Source organism: Poeciliopsis prolifica, unplaced genomic scaffold (genome assembly GCF_027474105.1).
Source record: "Poeciliopsis prolifica strain line A6 unplaced genomic scaffold, Auburn_PproV2 SCAFFOLD026, whole genome shotgun sequence".
Classification (NCBI taxonomy): Eukaryota; Metazoa; Chordata; class Actinopteri; order Cyprinodontiformes; family Poeciliidae; genus Poeciliopsis; species Poeciliopsis prolifica.
In genome coordinates, this window is record NW_026562401.1 from 3189075 (window position 1) to 3209621 (window position 20547).

At 39.8% G+C, this 20547-nt stretch overlaps 2 protein-coding genes across 3 annotated transcripts; one reads left to right on the forward strand and one right to left on the reverse strand.

The window, feature by feature from the left end:
- Window positions 1–256: 256 nt before the first annotated feature.
- osgin2 (oxidative stress induced growth inhibitor family member 2) lies at window positions 257–8157 on the forward strand. Of its 2 annotated transcripts, none has more exons than XM_055047438.1 (6): window positions 257–350; window positions 4134–4226; window positions 4325–4461; window positions 4544–4735; window positions 4829–4920; window positions 5008–8157. In XM_055047438.1, the coding sequence occupies exons 2-6, from the start codon at window positions 4160–4162 to the stop codon at window positions 6179–6181; spliced, it is 1662 nt and encodes a 553-aa protein (XP_054903413.1). In that variant the 5' UTR covers window positions 257–350; window positions 4134–4159; the 3' UTR covers window positions 6182–8157. The 2 variants fall into 2 exon arrangements, with proteins under 2 accessions (XP_054903413.1, XP_054903414.1); XM_055047439.1 differs by lacking the exon at window positions 257–350 and adding an exon at window positions 472–539.
- Window positions 8158–9102: 945 nt separating this feature from the next.
- On the reverse strand, window positions 9103–20247 carry nbn (nibrin). The gene is made up of 16 exons (XM_055047440.1): window positions 20113–20247; window positions 17773–17894; window positions 16354–16638; window positions 16168–16271; window positions 15967–16084; window positions 15019–15209; window positions 14830–14930; window positions 14608–14740; window positions 14083–14291; window positions 13492–13660; window positions 12401–13037; window positions 12207–12296; window positions 11542–11682; window positions 11212–11325; window positions 11065–11114; window positions 9103–9741 (listed from the first exon to the last, which is right to left on the reverse strand). Exons 1-16 carry the CDS (start codon window positions 20141–20143, stop codon window positions 9708–9710), a joined length of 2529 nt encoding a protein of 842 aa, XP_054903415.1. The 5' UTR covers window positions 20144–20247; the 3' UTR covers window positions 9103–9707.
- Between the last annotated feature and the right edge of the window lie 300 nt (window positions 20248–20547).

The window sequence follows — 20547 nt, forward strand, 5'->3', positions numbered from 1 at the left end:
AGTCTTTGTGTTGATGTATGAAAATCCCAACGCAACATCGTGGTTGTGAAAATGCTCGAGGGAAGTGATTACTTCTGCAACACTGTACACTTTGGAGCATTTTGCAAGCAAAGGCTGCGCGGTGAGCAGCAGCGTCGGTGGCGCTGTGAAGATGCTGAGATGCTCTGATCTCGCTCCGTGAACGCGCTCACGCCGCGCACACCGAGATGCGCATGTGGCTGTGGAGGAGCAGGCGCGTCATCCGGTTTGTCTCTTTAACGCTCCGCTGTCAGCACTCTGAGGAGATTTCACATCGAGCCCAAACTTTCGGGCCGATCAGGCCGGGTCTGGTCGGATTCAACCGCACCGAGGTGAGCGTGTGTCACGCGCGCATGTAGGATGACGGGAGAGAGGTTTGGCTCATTATCTCATTCAAGAGACCCCAGACAGCAATAGATCCTCCCACCGGTCTGTGTCTATTTATACGGTTGGAAAGGGCTGCCGTGGGTCGTGATAACTGGACGCGACTGAGTGGGGGCAGATTGATAAATCTCAGCACGGTAAGAGCTCCTGGTTCCGGGCAGAGAGTGGCGGATGGACGTGAGCTTGACCTAAATTATGCAATGATGATGGGAACGTGGCGGTTGCAGCATGTGCTCCTTATTGGACCCGAAGCTGCACAGAGTCTGGAGGAGCAGCAGGAGGTTTGAGCCTGTTTTTAGTGGGGATGCTGTGGACGATCTGCTGCATCACTCACTTCATCTGGTCGGGTGTGATGCAGCAACATCCACATTCAAACGCTCCGTTCCTGGTTTGGACCTCGTCGGGTTTTGTTCCTCATCCGCCAGCTGAGACGAGGCATTTTAAGGGCCTGATAGTAGAAATCTGATCTATGAAAATCTGAAACATTTTACTTCTTGTGGTTTGACTAAAACACATAATCTGATTGCTCTGATACGTTGTTATGTATTCTCAAAGCACAGGACGTTTAATTTCACCAGCTTAGTTTTCTGGAAAACTACTCCAAAGTGACAGTCAGATGAGGAACAACAGCATAAAAAGCAAAACAGGCTGAAATGTATGCATTTTTCCATATCATAGTGCGATGCTCTTAAGCAAGAATCAGCGTTTTTTCATTGTTCGTTTTTGTCACATGCACTTTTAAGTCATTCTTGCTTAAGTGTATTTTTCTCTTTTTTTTTTTTTTTTTTACAAAAAATGCATGCAGGCAATATGTTTCAATGTCAATAGACATATTTGCTGCTAACATTTCTAAAGTGTCTTTTTGTGATGCAACATTTAGAAACACATGCACATGATGCATGGAAATCAGCTGTTGCATCATTTCCGGTTTATTTCAGGCAGAGGTATTTGATGCAACACCTGCTACTACTCAGACTCAGAAAGATAAAGCAGAAGGACTGTAGTCTGTCCAAAAAAAGCCACATATATCTGCCTGTCCACCTGATTTAATTCAAGCTGCCAGTGAGTTCATGCATCTGATATCTTCAACACTGCAAGTAAAAACTGATCAGCTTCTTGGTTCCATTTTTGTTGTTGTTTTTTTACACATTTCCTCTGGTTTGGTTTATTTCTAAGAAATATCTAAATATTTCAGATTATTGTGCAAATGTTTATGTCTGATGATATTGTCTAGAGTAATTACAAAAAGCCATTTTTAAATAATGGTTTTATTTCTTTAGAGGAAAATGCTAGTCTAACTGTGAGAATTTTACACAAACCAGCCAGAGAGACGTTGAGTAAATTTTTAAAAAAATATATTAATTTATTACAAAAGAATCCAAAAATAATTTCAAAATGATAAACTCGGCCCAAAATTGAGGTCAACATAACAAACTACAACTCAGGTAGTAACACAAAAGAACTCAAACAAAACTGACCTAACTAACAAGACATGAAGAGAACTTAAATAGTGGCTGATCAAACCACGACTAAACCCAAAAGAGATAATTAAACACACAAAGAACAAACAAATACTGAGAAACATTACTAAATATTTAAATTAAGTAAATATTAGAACTGAACTAACTTTCAGAAAAACAAACAATAAAGAAATGATTAAACTAAACTGAAAGACCAAATTTCCCTTCCCCTGGTGAGCAGATGGAACGACCCACTGGGAAGTTGACAGCCAGTGGCCATCAGCTGGAAATCATCTTAATTCCATCCGTAGCTCCAGGGGAAACTGGTAAAGTCAAACAAAAGAAATTCAGTGCATTTAACAAAAACTACAAAGAACTGACAAAGTTAACTAAATGGGTGCACTACAAATAGTCAACTAAATTGGTCAAATGAATGAAAACAAATTTAAAGATAAAAATCTAAACTATTCAAACAAATATGTAAAGTAATATTAAGGAAGAACAGAAAACAATTACACTTACTCTGTGACAGCAGTCACACTAACCAACCTGGTGTTGAAGAAGTAATTGTCCACAAACCGAACGACAGCCTTGGCAGCAACAGCTGCAATCAAGAGTCACTGACTACTAATGCAGTGAGGGAAATCTGATCTACTCTTCTTTGCAGAAGTGCTTTACTTCAGTCAGATGTGAGGACTTCCCAGCATCCAATTTAAGTTCACACTACAGAATGGTAACTTAATTCAAACTGAGACTCTGACAAGGCCATTTCAATAATACCTGCTATAAGGTTATTTTAAAGGTACCATTAATCTGACATGCCTGAACAGGACGTCTTGGCTTCATTATTAGCACTAAAAAAGAAAAGGTTATCCAGTAAACTGTGGGTACATCAGTGCCCCTCGTTGCCCCCCCATCCCTCCTCATCCCCAACTTGCAACACACCCTTGCTGTAATGGCACCCATATCTTATAAAATGCTCCACTTGGTCTCATTCGCATAATTCCCTAAAGTCTTTGGAAATTATTAAAATGTTGCTTGCCGATATTATGACCAACCTTATTATTGAATCATGAATAGTAAATCTTAAATGAGGCAAGTAAATCTTAGTGCTTTAAATGTTGTTGTGGCTTCTTTATTAAGTGACTTTTTGATTCTACTGGTCTGGTAGGAATCAGGTCTGACTGGAGATGCAGTTAATTCATTATCTTTTCACATAGAACTAGATTAGTTTGGATGTTTGTTAAACAGAAAAATAAAATCATCTTTTGACAGCTGTATTTTATGTTTACTTTGATTATGTTAGCATTTATTCATAAAAAATGTAACTGGCCAAAAAAAAAAAAAAGTAAAAACAGCAGCCCTATGCTGTTCAGCTGTAATGCCCAAGATAATAAACAATTCCACTACCAAGAACCAGAAATCTTTTAGAATTATTATCATTGATCGCAAGGAGCTGTTTGGTGTACAGATAGGTCAGACTGTTGGCTGCATGTAGACCTGAGTTTTCAAGTTATAAAACACTACAAGTGGTGTTTTGGTTGGTGTGAAAGTGGAACAGGAGGGCAGTGTTTGTTTGCGGTGGTTGGGTACATTTTTGGCGGGATTATCTTTCAGTGGTTCAGTCTGTCAGCATGCCAGGCCCACATTCTCACCCAGCAAAGACATAAACAGCCCGAGTGGGATTAGGGCCCAGTCGGACAAGTGATCAGGGGGGATTTGCTGCCCGTCGGGCACACAATGGCACTGTCTCATAACACACAAACTCGTACCGCGCATGCTCACCACGGACCCAGGCCCACATTAACTCCCTTTTGTTTGGGGAGCAGTAGCAGGGTTAATAGAGGCTAGCCTCGCCACGGGCCATGACTGAAGAGACAGGGGGTGTGTAAGGACGTCAATGAACATCAGGGAGAAAATCTGGGGGCACGTTGTGTTTTGGTGGGGTGTTTCCACGTGTCTAAAGCCCCAGACAGACGGGGTGGGTCACTGATGTGTGTGGAAGCATAATGCCATGGATGAATAAAGGTTTTTTCTCTCTCTCTCAGTGTGTATGTCTCTGAGTCAGCTGGTGATGGTGGATGGGGACAGGATCTAAGATAACAACAACACTGTTAGACAAAAACAGCAAGCCAGTTCAAACCTGTTGAAATAATCAGACCCAGTTGAGAGACAAAGCACGGATGAGACTGTGCCTTTAGTTGAATGTTTGATGGACCTTTCCAGAAATATCTGGAACCTTTTTCAACTCTTTCTTCTGTTTTCTCTCAGTGCCGGCTCTGGCCCAGGCTGCAGCCATGCCTCTTCTGGAAGAGAACACACTGTCTCAAGAGCTCCCACCTACCCTCCCCGTGGTCATCATAGGTAAATTATTGCTTACGTTAATCAGGGTCAACTTTGTTCTTCATCTTTTGGTCTTACTTTTATCAGCGTACTCACATTTTCCAACTATTTGTTTGCAGGGAATGGCCCGTCAGGCATTTGTCTGTCTTACTTGTTAAGTGGATACAAGCCCTACCTGGACACCGCAACTGTTCACCCAAACCCGATTCTGTACAGGAAGCTGCAGGAGGCCAAGCATCTCCCTATCACAGAACAGGTAGAAAAAAAAATCATGTTCACACGCAAGGTGTTTCTTACATGAAACTCAGATGTGTCAAAAGACTCTGTTCTTTTTCCAGGATATGAAATACTTGAGCGAAGGTCTCGAGGGACGATCAAGGAATCCCGTGGCTGTGCTATTTGATACACTTCTACACCCCAATGCTGACTTTGGCTATGAGTTCCCATCAGTCCTCAAGTGGAGGAGAGACAAGCATCAACAAATTCCACATCTTGTTTTGGGAAAGGGAACACCTGGGGGTGCCTGGCATGTAAGCTTATTCTACAAAAGCCTTCTAATGTATCTGGGTTTTGTGTCAACAGAGTATTTTGCTTTGACCACACTGTTGGTTGCCTTTCCTTAGGCAATGGAAGGCTCCATGTTGACTGTTAGTCTTGGCATCTGGATGGAGCTTCCTGGAGTCAACTACAGAGACTTGACCAATGGGAAACGAAGGTAAATAGACCCTCACACATCATCGATGGGTCAAGCTTTAGTTTCACTGGGCACTCATGTTCTCACTGTCCAAATCTTCTTCTTTAGAGATGTAACCAGTGACAGAGCCACCCCAGAGGAGATCTCATCCTACTACAAAGACTATGTGAAGCTAAAGGGTCTGCAGAAGAATTTTGTTGACAACACTTACGTGACCTGTGTTCAGAAACTTTGCCGAGGGCATGAGCAGGAAAGTCTGGAAAATGGGCAAGAAGATCAAAGAGTGGTTGATAGTGGGAATGGGCAATTTGAGGAGAATGGCAAAGAGTGTGAAAACAATGGAGGAGGAGGCACGCTCTGGGAGATCAGGGGTTATCGACAAGTACAGAGCGACACTCATGTCCCCTTCTCCCTGTTTGCTGAGAATGTCGTCCTGGCCACTGGTGCATCTGATTCTGCTGTCAGATTAGGTGTAGAGGGTGAAGATCTACCTTTTGTGTTCCACAGCATCTCAGACCTGGGCTTGGCTGTAAGCCAGGGTAAACTGGATGTGAACTCTGATCCAGTTCTAGTTGTAGGTGCTGGTCTAAGTGCCGCTGATGCAGTTCTATGTGCGCTTAACAGCAACATCAGAGTGCTGCATGTTTTCCGGAAGAACACAGACAACCCAGACCTCATCTTTAAGCAGCTTCCCAAGACCCTGTATCCAGAATACCACAAAGTGTACAACATGATGTCTTCCCAGACTTCTACCAATGTGGCATCCTTGTCCTCCTCTAACAGACCCCAGGCAGTTAGCATTGCCTCTTCAGTATGTGCCAAGATGTGCCCTAAACCTCTGCTTTCTGCAGGGAGCATTACTGGAGGTTCTAGTATCAGTCTCTTCCCCGATTACACCAGTTTCCCCGAACACTGTGTGGTGTCGTTCCAGTCTGACATGAAGTGTCTGCTACAAGGGGATAACTCGCTAAAGGCCTTCAAGATCTCAATGGCCTTGGTGTTGATAGGGACAAACCCAAACTTATTCTTCCTTAAAGGTCAGGGCCAGTACCTGGGACAAGACCCGACAAGGCCGATCTCCTGCAAGCAGAATCCCATCGACATCAACCCTTACACATTTGAGTGCACCAAGGAGCCAGGGCTGTTTGCCATGGGTCCCCTGGTGGGAGATAACTTTGTTCGATTTCTGAAGGGTGGCGCTTTAGGCATCACCTCCTGTCTGCTGAAAAGACTCAAGAAGAGAGGAAAGCTCATCGGCAACGGCGGGAACAACTTCATTTAAAATGATCAGGAAAACATAAATCTGCTCTTAGTGCACAGGTTTCAAGGAGAAAAATAATTGGTAAAACAAAAGTTTTTCTATTTTTTTTAATCATTAATACAGTGTTTTACCATCTAAGCTTATAGGTTTTATATGTTCATGAAGCCAAAAAGACATTGGATGTACACAAGTTTCTAATGAAACAAAATATGACAGCTTTTAAGACTTGTCTGACTTCAAATGAAGTCTCTATAGGTTACTATGTGCCAATGGTTTATAGCTGATGTGTCATCTCATAGTTTTATGGGACCTAGTTTTAATCAGGGTTATTTTTCCATTCACGGCGTGTCTTCAGGCAGTCTACTAACATTAACATTCAAAGCAAAGGACTTTAGATTAAATGTATCCTGACACTCAGTACCTACAGATATGTAAGACATGCACGCTGCTACACTAACATATGTTCTCATTTGCAAAACATATCATGTCACAGTAATGAGCTGTCTCTTCTGTATGACATAAACAATAGATAAATAACCTCTGATCCTAAAGGTTAATGTCAAAAAAAGGGTCTTAATGCCTCTGATTAATGAAATTGTTCTCTTTTATTTCAGTACATTCTCATTTTGGCCTCAGTTGTAGGTTATTTGCTGATATTACAACTTTAAATGTATTCTATGCACATACAGAGACCTGCAAAACTATTCACAACCCTTGACTTCATCACATTTTGTTACTCAACTTCAAACTTGAATGTGTTTTACTTGGATTCTATATGATAGATTAACATAGCTCTAAAGGAGAGGAACTTGATTTATGGTTTACAAAAAAGTCCAAAAGTCAAACCCCTTTATTCAGATACCCATAAAAATACCTTCAGAAATCACCAAGATCTGGAAAACCATAGATTGGTGATCTCAATAAAAATAAATCTTTTAAGTGAAGGCCTTTGAGGTTTGTTGGAGCACACTAGTGAATAAACATCATCACGAAGCCCAAGCAGCACAGCAGACTAACACAGCCTGAGGGCTTTTTGAAAATCGCTTTAAAATCAATGCACCATTTTCCTTCCATTTGACAGTCCTGCACTGCTTTGTGTTGGTCTGTCACATAAAATCCAAATGAAATACACTTAAGTCTGTGGTTGTAACATGGCAAAATGTAAAAGGTTTAGTTTGTATAAATGTGTTTTGGTAGGTTGGTGTGTTTATGTTACCACCATAAGATCTCGTCAGCTTCCAAGTGCAAATCTGAAAAAGGTTACACTGGTGTTTATTGGGGCTGCACAGTGGTGCAGTTGGTAGCCCTGTTGCCTTGTCCTCGGTTCAGTTCCTGGCCCGGGGTCGTAGTTTGCATGTTCTCCCTGTGCATGCATGGGTTCTCTCAAGGTACTCCGGATTCCTCCCAATTTGTCTTTCTAAATTCTGTGTTGTTAGTCCAGCCTGCGACCTGTCCAGGGTGAACAACGCCTCTCACCCGGAACATTAGCTGTTCCCCAGGGACAAGGGTGTTAGAAGATGGATGGATGGTGTTTATTGGCTGGAAGGTTTCAATACATATGTGGGTTCATGCTTTGATCAGGAATCCCTAAACACAGACTGAAACATTAGACATAAGCTTGACTCTTCAACTTTAGCTTTCGAAAACAGCTAACAGCTAAAACCTCAAACGTCTTGATCAACCATTCTGCTTCTGCTCTCCTCTGTGACCATGACAACCAGTCAATAAAAAAAACAAAAACTTTTTTTAATGCTAACTTAAAACTACAGTGAGAAAATCCCACTTAAAAAAACACAGTCACATGTTCATTCAAACCATCCAGGAACAAAGTTCTCTTCAATGTAAGCAGTTTAGACCTCAGTCTCTCTAGTTTTATAGTTTTTAATACAAATTATTTTATTATAATAGCAAAAGTCCATCATCTATTAGTATTGGACCATCATTGCCATAGATAACAGCAGAATGTGAAAAAAACACACAACTTATTCTTGTCTTAAATCCAACAAAAAAAATTTGTTTTATATATATATATATATATATATATATATATATATATATATAGAGGGAGCCTAATTCCCTCCATGCTACGCTGCATTGATGCAGCAATTTATGCAAAAAGAGGCCCAATAAATATAAAATAAAAATGAGTTTACATTTTCACATTAAAATACTATTTTTATTGGTTCTATACAATATTAAGATCGAAATATATCACTCTGAGGAATGAATCTGATATATATGAGTTTCGAATTGAATTAGAAAAATAAATACTAACTTTCTGGTGAAATATTAAGAGTCACCTGCAGAAACTCCGCTGTGCATCTCTTCTGCTCTCCTCCGTGACCTTTTAAAACTAATCTAGGGTCAATGTCTGCCTCTCACTCAGTCAATCGAGTTTACTGAAGCAGTATTAAATAACCACTTTAAGAAAATGTATTTATTTTCTTCCACTAACATATTAAACTCTTAGGTTTTTTTGTAACTAAAACAACTGCCTAACGCCAATGTTGGTTGTGTTAATTATTTTCAGCTAAATTATATAACCTAATGCTTTCTTTTCTGCATTTTGTTTTAATATAAAATATTTAATATAAAATATGTATGCTGGCATGAGCCACTGCCTGCAGCAGCTGCTGAGGAGTGTGAGTGGAAGAAAAAAGGTGTGGGAAGAGCAAAGCAGGAGGATGTAGCCCCACAGGGACTGGCAGAGACATAAACATGTAAGAATACAGGCGAGACATGCTGCTTTTTGCATGATTTTTGTTTTATTATTTTCTGTTAATACGTGAACTCGATATGTTAGCACAGACGTGCATGGACTCTGACAAGAAACTCAATGATACACAAAGTAATTTCTTTCTGACTTCTAAGAAAGCCAATTTTTCCAACTCTCTTGGCCATCCTGTAGCCCAACTGGGAAAGGAAAAACTTTTGTCACTGTACACGTCACACCAAATGCTGGCCTATTTTTTTTTAACTTTAACAAAGCACTTTCTCTCAAAATAAAGGCCAAGTGTACAGAAGTCAATCAATGTTTGGTTGGCAAGAAAACCTCTTATCTGAGCCGTTTCAGAAATGGAAAAGTGCCTGAAGGTTTGGCTCGCTGGAGATCGCTGAAGAAAAAGGAAAAAGCGACACTTGAATTGTTTCTCAAGCCCCTGGTTCTCCTGAAATCGGAAACTAAACCAGACTCTGAAGTCCGGTTTAGTTTCCAGACTTTACCTGGAAACTAAGGTAAAGAAATTTCTTAACAAGAAGCTGCTGTCGAGATGTAGAATCTCTCAACTGAAGGATTTTTAATGTTTTGTATTGATTATTTTTTATTATTAACAAATAAAAATGTTGACAAAAATCTCTGAACGCGAGCCTGCTTTGTTACATTGCTAGCTGTCAGTGACATCGTTAGAAACATTTTGAAACAAGCAGGAAGAACAGAAAACAGCTACGATATAGGACACTTTTTTTTGCACGTGTCCTTCTCAAGACAAATTTTCACAAACTTGGAGGCTGAAACTCCCCTGTTGGAAGGTGTAAGGATGGAGGCATTTCATCTTCTCTTGGTCAGTCTGGTGGGATTGTACCTAAAAACACACAGAAAGGCAGAAAAGAGGGCATCTCAAACATCTGTCAATGTCAGAATGGGCTTTTAACATTCCTCATGTATCACTGCTCAATGAGCTCAGAGGCATTCTGAAACAATAAAAAACAGCCCAAATGAAGCGTTATAAAACACGGATGATGTTTGAACAGCTCTGAGCAAACAAGCTTCCTATAAAACAGCGTCTGGAAACTTGTTTGGAGTCCCTCTCCAAAGAAAGAAAGGGCCGGACTATTTTCTTAGCAGCAGAGTCCGCTTCCAGGTTATGTATGACTGGCCGAGCATGACTCAGTGATCAAACACCTCAGCACTGACACGCAGGCAAGAACATCAATCTCAGACCGTCTCTATTCTGCTTAGTCCAAGAAAACAAGGCAGGTTACATCACCGCTGTCGCCCTGACAACCGCAGTGACGAGAGGATTGCTGATTTCTGATTGGTTCAAAGCTGAGGCTGCACTGGTCAAACAACCCTCTGATTATCAGTGAAATGTTTGAAAAACATGATCATCACGACGAAGAAAAATCTACTTTTAAGAGCATTTATGTTTCAATTAGTTAACTGAACCAATACATCACCCCACATCTCTTCTTGGCACCCGGGATAAACATGTGCAAAAGGCCTAAAAACATATTTTAGAGATTTTATTGCAGCAGAAAAGTATCTCAAATGTGTAAACGAAGATCCAACCTTTAATTTGAGTGCAAATATTCAGTGCTGTTAGTGCTTTGTCTTTGCTAAGAACATTTAACACGGTTGGTGAACGCAGAAACCTTGCTCCTGTCTTCATCCCACAGGTTTTCTATTGGATTAAGGTCTGACATCTTCATGGAGGAAGGCCAGTTGTGTCTCTAGTGAACAACTTCTGTGCTGAGACAGCAACATGTTTTGAATTTATTTTTAATATTCTGGTAAAAGCCGCTACATTTGAAATGAAAAACTCCACTCCAAGGATTTTATTGCTCTTTGTGCTTGAACAAGGCTTCAAAGGGCTTGAAAGAGAGTTAGACCCACAGCATGACAGAGCCTTCACCATACTTTACTTGTTTTATACCAAACCCACATGTACCTTAAAAGCTCCATGTTCTCTTGTCTTCCCCACTTACATATAATACATTTTCACTACAATCCAGTTATTTCTTAATGTAAAATATCTTAAAGTTGTTCCTATTTGAATGAGGGATCATAGATGCAAATGCTTTTCACCGGGGGCCAATGAATTGTACAATATTATGTTTAGAAACTATGAGAGGATGAAGTTTCATCACATAATCTTCTAAAGAAGAACCAAGGTCCAGTTTCTCACCTGAACAGATCGTCTCCTATTGTTTCTTCCCTCTTGTGCTGACGCTCCCCCTGGAAGGACATGGTTTCAAATCAAAGGGCCTCCGTCACAGAAAAGACAGAAATATAATAATATCTAATAATAACCAAATAGGAGGGATTTCAGTACCTCAGCTGCACCTTTCAGCCATTCATCCAGATCTGAGTTCGTGCCCCTGTTGTGGACCAGCAGATCGGATCCTCCAATGATGTGCGAGAAGCCCTCCGCACCAGGAAGGTGTTTCTGTCACACAACATAAAGTGGTGCTCAGATTAAATAAAAAATGACAGAAAAACATACATAAGATTGTTAAAATATACTTTTCAATACTTTTGAGCTTCACTATGTTTTCTTTCTGCTTTTATTAAACAGAAATCAACTCATTGTTGAGACTTTTAACATTCAGAGAAATTATTTACAAACTCAGCTTTGATTGTATGATTTAGACTGTTGTCTGACCTTGCGGAAACATTTGAAGTTCTTGGCGTGTCCGTTGTTCTGAGGCTGTTTGGGTTTGGGTTTTGAAGGCGCAGTAACCGTGAGAGACCGAAACTCCACCATCAGCAACTTTTTGGGAAGATCTTCATCAATCTTTGACTCCTGAAAATAGACAAAAATTTACTTAAAATTGATCTGATAAACATTTGTTATATCAAGCATTTAAGGTAGTAAATTTCTGTACAAAATGATTGTACTCAAAATGATTGTTAAAGGTTTAAGTATGGTCAAATTTGACCATATTTCAAAGTGTGAAATATCCTGTGAAAATTTCACAGTGTGAAATTTGACCATATTTAAACCTTTAATAATCATTTTGAGTTTATTTTTGTACAGAAATGTCAAAATACACAAAATATTTGTGTATTTTAGCATAACTTATTTTATTTAACTTATAATTTGCCTGGAAATGTAAAGATATAACAGGCTAAATTTGAGCAATCCAATCATTTTTCCAGTCAGCGAACATATCAACCTGACCACTCTTCAGTGTTGATGTTGTTACTGAGTGAAGACGACTCAAAGTTACAGATTATCAGGAAGAGTGAGGTTTTGTTTTTGTTTGAAGTTATTTTTTGATGGCTCTTTTTTTGTGTAGAACTTCATTTCATTTCATTTCAACTTACTTTCACTTCTTCCTTGATCTGCACAGGTTTGACAGATGATTTGGTCTCTTCTGATGGCTGGGGAATATCTACTTGAAGTAGCTCTACATCCTGCAAGAACAGAGAAGGAAACAGGTGGATATGAAGCTGGAAACTGAACCCAATCGTTTTCCGTATTTGTAGACTGAGTCACTTCAGACGAAAACTGTCTTCACCTCAATAAATGATGCATCATCATCTACGGAAACCTTTTTCTCCGTACTTTCACTGGCAGCAGGCGTTTTAGGGGGTCTACTCGAGTCATGATTAGGTGAAATGTTGTTGTCTGTCTTACTGGAGACGTCATGCCGGTCAGATTGTTCCCCGAGGTTCTGTTGGGAATGTTGCTTATCCAGACCCAAACAAGGCCTCTGACTTTTTCTTGCTGTTTGCTCTTGGTGGACGCGCTGCTTCTTAGTCTTAGACTCCACAGAGTGTGAACTCTTCTTTTGTTCGGCCAAACCGTAGTGCACCATTACTTCCTCTTTCTGGCCATGACTACTCGGGGATTCATCGTCCAGGTAGTCCATATCCTCAGACATAATTGACTCCAGTTCCTCCATCTTTATCTCCTCCTCCATCTCCTTCCTCTTTCTGCTCCGCGGTTCCTCTGTGAGATGTTCTGCCCGTCCAGAGAACAAATCGCTCACAGATTCGAGAGGCGTCTCGTACACAGCAGAAGGCCCCTCGAGGGGAAGTGAAGGCATTTTTTTAGAAACTCTAAGTGAGTTTGTATCCTTCAAAGAAATGGATGATTCGGGAGCTGGCCGCTTCGGTGCTGACATGATATCAGAGGATTCTTCCTCCAAAGGTCTTAACAACACAGACAAAAAACAGAAAAATGGGTAAATATCAGCCATTACTATTTTACTAAAGCCAATATTTGAGCAAAATAATCACAAATTAGTGCCCAGTACATGAAGCTTGATTGTGAGAATAAAAATTAAAATGTTGTTTTCCATGTTGCTCTGGGAGTAAGACTCTTAACTCTTGAGATGCTGAAAGAAAAAAATATCTAAATATTTCCCTCTTAATGCAAAAGAGTTTTTAAGAAGAAAAAAAAAAATATCAACGCTGATTATTTTCTGAACTTGAACTGAAAACAGTCCAATACAAAGAGAAAACATAATGCAACATTCTCTTTTGCACCTATTATGTCAACTAAATCAATCTGGACCCGTATCCATCTTTGCTGGTGCCAGTCAAAGGTATGTTTGCTCTAACTAAAATAGGCTGTTCTATATTTAGCATCTCTACAGACGGTTACCGTTTCTTGTTGACAGGCTGAAAGAAGTTGGTCAAAGTCGACTGTTTCTGTGGGGAGGTTTGTGGAGATGTTTTCTGTTTCTGAGAGGGTTGTGTGTGAAGAAACGTCCTGCTGCCTCCATTGGTCTTGGGAGCAGACGGCGGGGGTCTAAAGCTGGTGTTCCCAAAACCTGAAAACAATAAAAACCCTGGTTTCGGATAATAGTTGTTGCAGGGAAGAAGCATCCTTTATTTTCCCACAGTGGGCAAATTCAGGCAAAGTAAGTGAGTAAACTAAAGAAGGACTTTAACTTTCAAACAGGAGAAATCTGGATTATTTTGATTTTGATAAAATATTGACAGTTTCTAAAATAATACTTCAAAATCTACAAACAAAAAAAACTAGCCACAATTGATACATGAAATAGATTTACTTATTATTTTTCTAGTAATATGGATGTCATCATATCATTTTATCTTTTGTACAATCCTTGTCTCATTTCAGAAAAAACATTTGGTTGAATTAAAGTTTTTAAAATCCAAATCTGCCAGGAGTATGAATAGTTTTGACCATAACTATAAAGGCATATCTGTGAATCCTACATGACGTCACCTTTTGGCTTGTGGTCAGGTTTCCTCCTCTGTGAGTCTGTGTTGTCGGCAGCGCTGAAAGATGAGCTCATCGTTTCCTCCACTATCAACTCCCTGGTTGATTTCTGAGCGGCTGGTTTGGATCCGGGTAACTGAGCTGCTTTCTGGTTCTGCTTTTCCTCAGGAGTTTCCCCGACGGCTGCAAGTCCAGTCACACGACAAGCCTCCATCCTGACGACAACAAATAACAATGAAGAGTCCAGAAAATGTATCTTGAACTACAGCAGTACAATATCAAAACTTCACAATGTGCAGTGCAAATAAATGCACTGATGCCTGTAATATTCCAGGAGTGATGCATTCAACCTCTACTTGCTGATAATCTATGAATGAAGATCTTAATGATGGAGATGCTAACGTTTACAGAAAGTGAGGAAATGGCAATGAAAAACAAAGTGTGTGAAAATGTGAGACACTTATAATCAGTATCATTGTCTGCCAGCTGTAACGCCATGTTCTCCTAGCATTGTGCGGCTCCAGCTTGTACCTTTGTGATGTCTCTGTGTTGGCTGCATATGCGGTGATGTTTTGAGATGCTGCTGGTAGCACAGTTTCGTCCACTGTCATGCTCTGTGACAGTGAAGCACCAGGGATTCTGGGCTTTACTTTTTGTGCAGGATCTAAAACACAAACAAATTGATCACAGATAAAATTACATACACAGAAAGCAAGGAAGAAATGTCTTTTTTTTTCTTTCATGATAACCCACCTGAGTCTGTGATCAGGCAGGATGGATTGCAGTACTTTTCACAAGATGCGTAGATGGCAGCCAGACCAATCTCTGACTCTGTGACGACTCGAAGACCTTTTCTGTGTTCGTGGTCGAGGGAAAAATATTTCTAAGTATTTAATTGTTAAAACAAACTTTGCGCATCTTTCTTCGAGAACAAGTCGAAACCTGTGGATGATGTTCTTCACAGAGTTTGCCCACTCTGTGGCTGAAGGAGGGAGCAGAGTTTGGGAGCTGCCAGTGGCAACCTCAACCACGCAGCTGTGAGGAGACTCCAGCAGGTCGTGGGGGAGGGAGCCCTCCTCCAGCAGCCGACTGCTGCCTCCGCCAAAACTCACCGCAGCGCCGAGCCGCTTCAGCTGCACACAGCACGGCAGAGCGGCAAGTTAATGTGAGGGATCATTAAAGCACCAGAAACATGCTGCAGGCAGGAGCTTTGTTTTTTAAGAGAGCAACTTTCCATATTTACATCTATAGAGCTTCTGAAAGGAAGCTGGACAGATATAGTCATGTGTGAAACTGTTTAAAATTTAATTTGCTGTGAGATTAAAGTGAAAATACCACCAGTGAACACTTTCTAAATGCTGGGACCTAGCACAAAAGTTAAAATACAGGTTATTATTCTGTTAAACTAGTCCACTTTCCTGGGTAAGATGCTTTAAAAAGGACAGACAAGAATCATCCACTGAAGCTCACCAGCGCCCTCTCCTGAAGAATTAAATATTACTGTTCTCCACCACAGGATATAAGCCTTTTAAATCTCTCAAAATTAGTCGCTAATTTTCAAATTATCCCAAACAATAAACAACAAAATCTTAGTCATTTTAAAAGACATGACTTTTAAACACAGTAAAAGACTTGGGTGCCTGATCTTTTCTATTTAACATCCAGAAAAGGTGTTAAAGTAGTTAAGAAGCAAATATGTAACTAACAGACATCAAATCACATATTTTTTAAATGTTTTCTGAGAATTAGTTATGGTCTGCAATGATCAGCAAAAGTGCATTACTTGTAACAACAGCCGAGCAACTCATCATGTTTTTCTCAGCAGTAAATGCAGCTTATTTTGGACGAGTGTCATGAAATACGTCTTTAACAAAAGAAGACGACACAAACCTGTTTGGATGTGAGGAAAACGAAGGTCTTTCCAGTAAAAAGCCGTTTCCGAGCCGGTGTCGTTGCAAGGTTAACGTCCTCTTTACTCAAACTGGGCTCATCGATTTCAGGGATAAAACTTAAAAACCAAAAACAAACAATATAATGCATCCAAAAGGTTACATTCAGTGTAAGGCTCAGTAAAAGGGAATTTGCTGTTACCTGTCCGGTTTGGGAGGAGCTGATTTTTGCTGCGCAGCTCTGCTCAGCTCTGAGAAGTACTCCGGCTTCACGATGGGACGACAACACAGCAGAGCAGAGATCGTCTGGGTAAGGAAGGTGGACAAAGCATTAGCACACAGCTGAACCAAACATGCCAACCAGGGTGAAACAGACACTGGATCCAACCTTTATGGTGACTTTGACAGTCGGCATGGCCAGATGGGTGCAATCCGGAGTCCAGCTGTTCACCAGCTTCCCACCCAGAGCTGATAGGGCCTGAGAGAGCGACGTCTTCCCAGCGGCGTCCAAACACGACGAACACACCACTGGTTTCTCCAGGAACACCACACTGAATTTGCTGTGAAAAACACCAAAGACGACATTGTCCCCTGACGACAGCTCAACAGGCGCCGTCAGCTGCTGGCTGTTGACGAAGGTGCCGTATTTGGATGTGTCTTTCAGTGTCAGGGTCTAAAAAGCAAAAAAAAAAAAACCCCAAAACAAAACAAAAGAGAAAGTAGTGAATGCAACACAGTTTTCTAGTCAATTTCAGCACACGTGAATGCCTGACTCCAACTGTTGCATTATTTCTTCTGAACTAAAGAAAATGTCAGAAAATCTTTGCTACAATACATGGACATGCTTCTCAGGAGGCTGACATTTTTTGAATCAAAACCCTTTTGTCTTTTTAGCACTCAAATTTTCTGAGACAGAATTTTACTTTTTTTTTCACTGTGAACCATAATAATTAAAATAGCAGAAATAAGCACTTACAAATGTACCATTCTGTTAATAATTTTCTATGGAATATGCGCCTTTCAAATTTAAATGAAACTACTGAAATAAAAAAACTTATGACTTGATAGTCTGATTGTGCAACTGCAAAAGATTGAAGAAGTTTGTGTTGCATTTTAATAGACAACAGCTCCTCCTGCTGTGCAAAACTATAACAGGACATTTCCAAAACGGATTTCACCACCTGATATTTCCATGTAATAAGGCAAACAGGTGGAAACAGAGAGAAAAAATATTCACATCAAAATGTAAACAATGATTTATGATCTTTGATCTCATATTCATTCCTGTTTGAATCAGGACGCAGAATAAAAATCAACCCAGGAGGAAAACTAAGAGGCTGCGGTTTCTGTTTGTTTTGCTCCTCTTTATTGTTTCTAGAGAATAGTTTGAATGAATGTCTGGCTTGCTGCCATATTATTAAAATTGAGATAGCTATCTTCCCGCTGAGCCCTGTAACAACGATAACAACTAATATATGTTCAAGTGGATGCTAAAGCACAAAGACCCACAATATTTACAAGGGAAACTTCCAGGTAATGGCAGGTTCAGCCTTAATGTTGAGGAATGAGATAAAGTTTACATGAGACACCCTGAATGTCTGGCTGCACTAACATAACAAGAAAGGCATTTTATCTCACTTTTTCAGTATTTAAGAACATATGGATATTATTAAACCTGTAAGTCAAAATCCAGACTATTGACTCCAAAATAATTTGTATTCTCTGCTTGCAGCATTTTACACCAGCAGTTAGTTTAGATGCAACAAGCTAATGAAATTTTATTCAAGGAGTTCTTCATTTCTCTCACCAGATCGGCCACAGCGAGCTGAGCATGAGACCTGCTGATGGACTGGTCACTGGCAAGAAGAATGTCACAGTTTTTCCGGCCAACAACGTACTCTTTACCAGGGAGGAGATAGAATGTCTCACCTGCGAAGAAACAAACAGCAGCTTGACACCTAATAAGACTTAATCTAATACAACGCTACAAAGATGTTCCAGTGATTCAGTTAGCACAACTGGTCAGTCGGCAAAACAATTACATGTTCTATTTGAAGAAGACTTAAGGTTAGCCGTGTACAGTGTCAGTGAGGTGAAAGAAGCCATGTAGAAGGAAATTGTGATTTGAGAGACCTGTCCGAGCTTCAATCAAGCTGCAAAAGAGTGCAAAACCTGAAGCAACACGAAGGCTGAAGAGAGAACATGAAAGCTGCTCTGTTTTGTGCTTTAAGTTGAACATGCAGAGAGAGAGGAGAGAGGTTATCAAACAACTTTACTGGGATAAGGAAGGTGTCAGCTGATCAGTAAAACCTTTTTACCTTATCATCGTACAATACACCAGCTAATATATGTATCAGAGTTGAACCTCCACTGATGACGTCCCATGTTATCACACTGTTAAAGGAAATGTGGTTCATACTGACTTTCATGTTGTACTTTGTCCTTTACTCAGGGTTTTCGTTTTGGATTGACTACTGATAATGCAGTCATGTGACAGCCTTCTGTAGCTCACTTTTTACAGATCCGCTTTTATCTTGCTGCTTTTACGATGACAGGTTAAGGAAATACTTGTTCTTAACAGGAAACACAATAAAAAGACACATTTTTTCTCACTGTCTGAAGTTAAATAAGACGAAACTTATCTCCCTTCAGATCAGTAAGAATTACCAAAATTGCTTCTATTTATCAAATACAACAATAATGGGAGATATTATGTTTTCATATACTGTCTGTCTAGGTTGTTGTGTCCTTGGGAAAAACAGTTCCAAGCTGCTAGAGTTTGATTGTATAGTAGCCTCACTTTTGTCAGTCTGGCTGTGGCTACAATTTTGCTTTCCACCTTCATTGTGTTCATGTGTAAATCAGTCTGTGGATGAATTATTTTAATGGAAATCACTTCAGAATCCTTGCCCTATGCATGTCCATCTGGAAAACCCGAGCTTTAACTTAAAGGCTGACGTCTTCAGATGTTGCTTTAATGTTTCCACATTATGTTCTTTCTTCTTGATACCATTTCACCGTGCATTTTTTATATTACTAAATTGTTGAGAGTTAAATAACACTCATGCTGGCATCAAAGCATGATTATTTTAAGCCAAATAACACTTTTTTGTCTTGAAGAATTTTTGGGGTAAAGTCTTCGATTGATAGCCATGACAAGAGTTAAAGACAATCTATAAATGCTAAGATATAAGAGAGTCTAAAAGAAATCCGATCCAGGATGAAGTACACTTTATTATTTGTTATGATATCAAAATGGATAAATCCATGTTACAGTTTAACATCAGTTATTTAATAAATACAAGCTCAATGCAAAGCTCAAAACTGGAGTCAGACAACCAAACAAAAAGGTTCCCAAAAAACTGTTGCATGAGAAAATCAAAAGATTAAACTGTGTAACATACGGAAAAATTACATAATGTCCAAACATTAAATGTTAAACTGTAAGGTGGTTAATTTAAATGTTAAATGCCAACATGTGTGGCAGCATATTTAGAGAACAAGCAAGAAAGCATGAATGCATTTTTGAAGAGATGCCAAGAGCGATTTTTATCTCTCCATCTCCAAAAAAAGAAAATGTAAATAGTGGTAGCACGGTTCAATTTTGCAGAGCTATCTGTAATAAACTACAAGATTTTTGAAAGAAAAAAAAACTATTTTAATGTAAAACACTATCTTAAGAGAAAGAGAAAAATTGCATCTCAGGAAAAAGATCTGATAGGAACTCTGAATTAAGGCAGTGGAGTAGTCATGATGTGGGCCAAGACATCCTGACCTCTCCTCTGTGCATACAGCAGGCTTTCTTCTGCCAATGTGAGGCTTTCTGTGTGTCACATGAAGACTTACGCGCTGTTCTTAGTTTTTCCACACACAAATCTGCCGTTTCAGCTTCCTCCCTCTTTAGTAAGAGATAAAAAGCTTAACTTTAAACACTTATCCCAACTTTATAATAAGCCACCTGAGATGGGTCATCTCGATCCAAAAGTTATTCGTAAACACACCCACATGTGTTTCAGACCGTCTCACTGCTCATCACACTGCAGGATTTTGCAGTAAATGCCCCACCTTGAAGGGCTTTAACCAAACTTGAACCCGTTAGCCCGCAGCTAGTTTTGAATAAAGTCGCTCAGGGATGAGGAAAGTTTACCTCCGGGCTGCTGAGGAGTCAGTATCCACATGCTTCAGCCTTTAATTCCCTGTTCACTGACTGCAACAGGCTAACAGAGAGAAACAGGTGGACATTTTTTTTTAAGATAAACAAATCCTCTCTACCGTGAACACATTCCCCGCCACTGATGACGTCATAACAAGGCGCCGCTTTCTTCAAAATAAAAGTCCAGATTGAAACTCTGGGAAAGATTACTGGAAGGAAAAGTGAGTTTGTGTTATCATTTGTGTTGTTTAAATGCATTAAATGAAACGTTTGTGATTTGTTAAGTTAAATGCTTGTATTTTATAAAATAAGAATAAAGTTTAAAAAAAATAATTGTTTTGTAGTTATTTTTATACTGTCAACTGTGTCGCAGGACATACAATAATAAAGCAAAATAAATAAAAGTGGATTTCTAGAATATTATCAAAA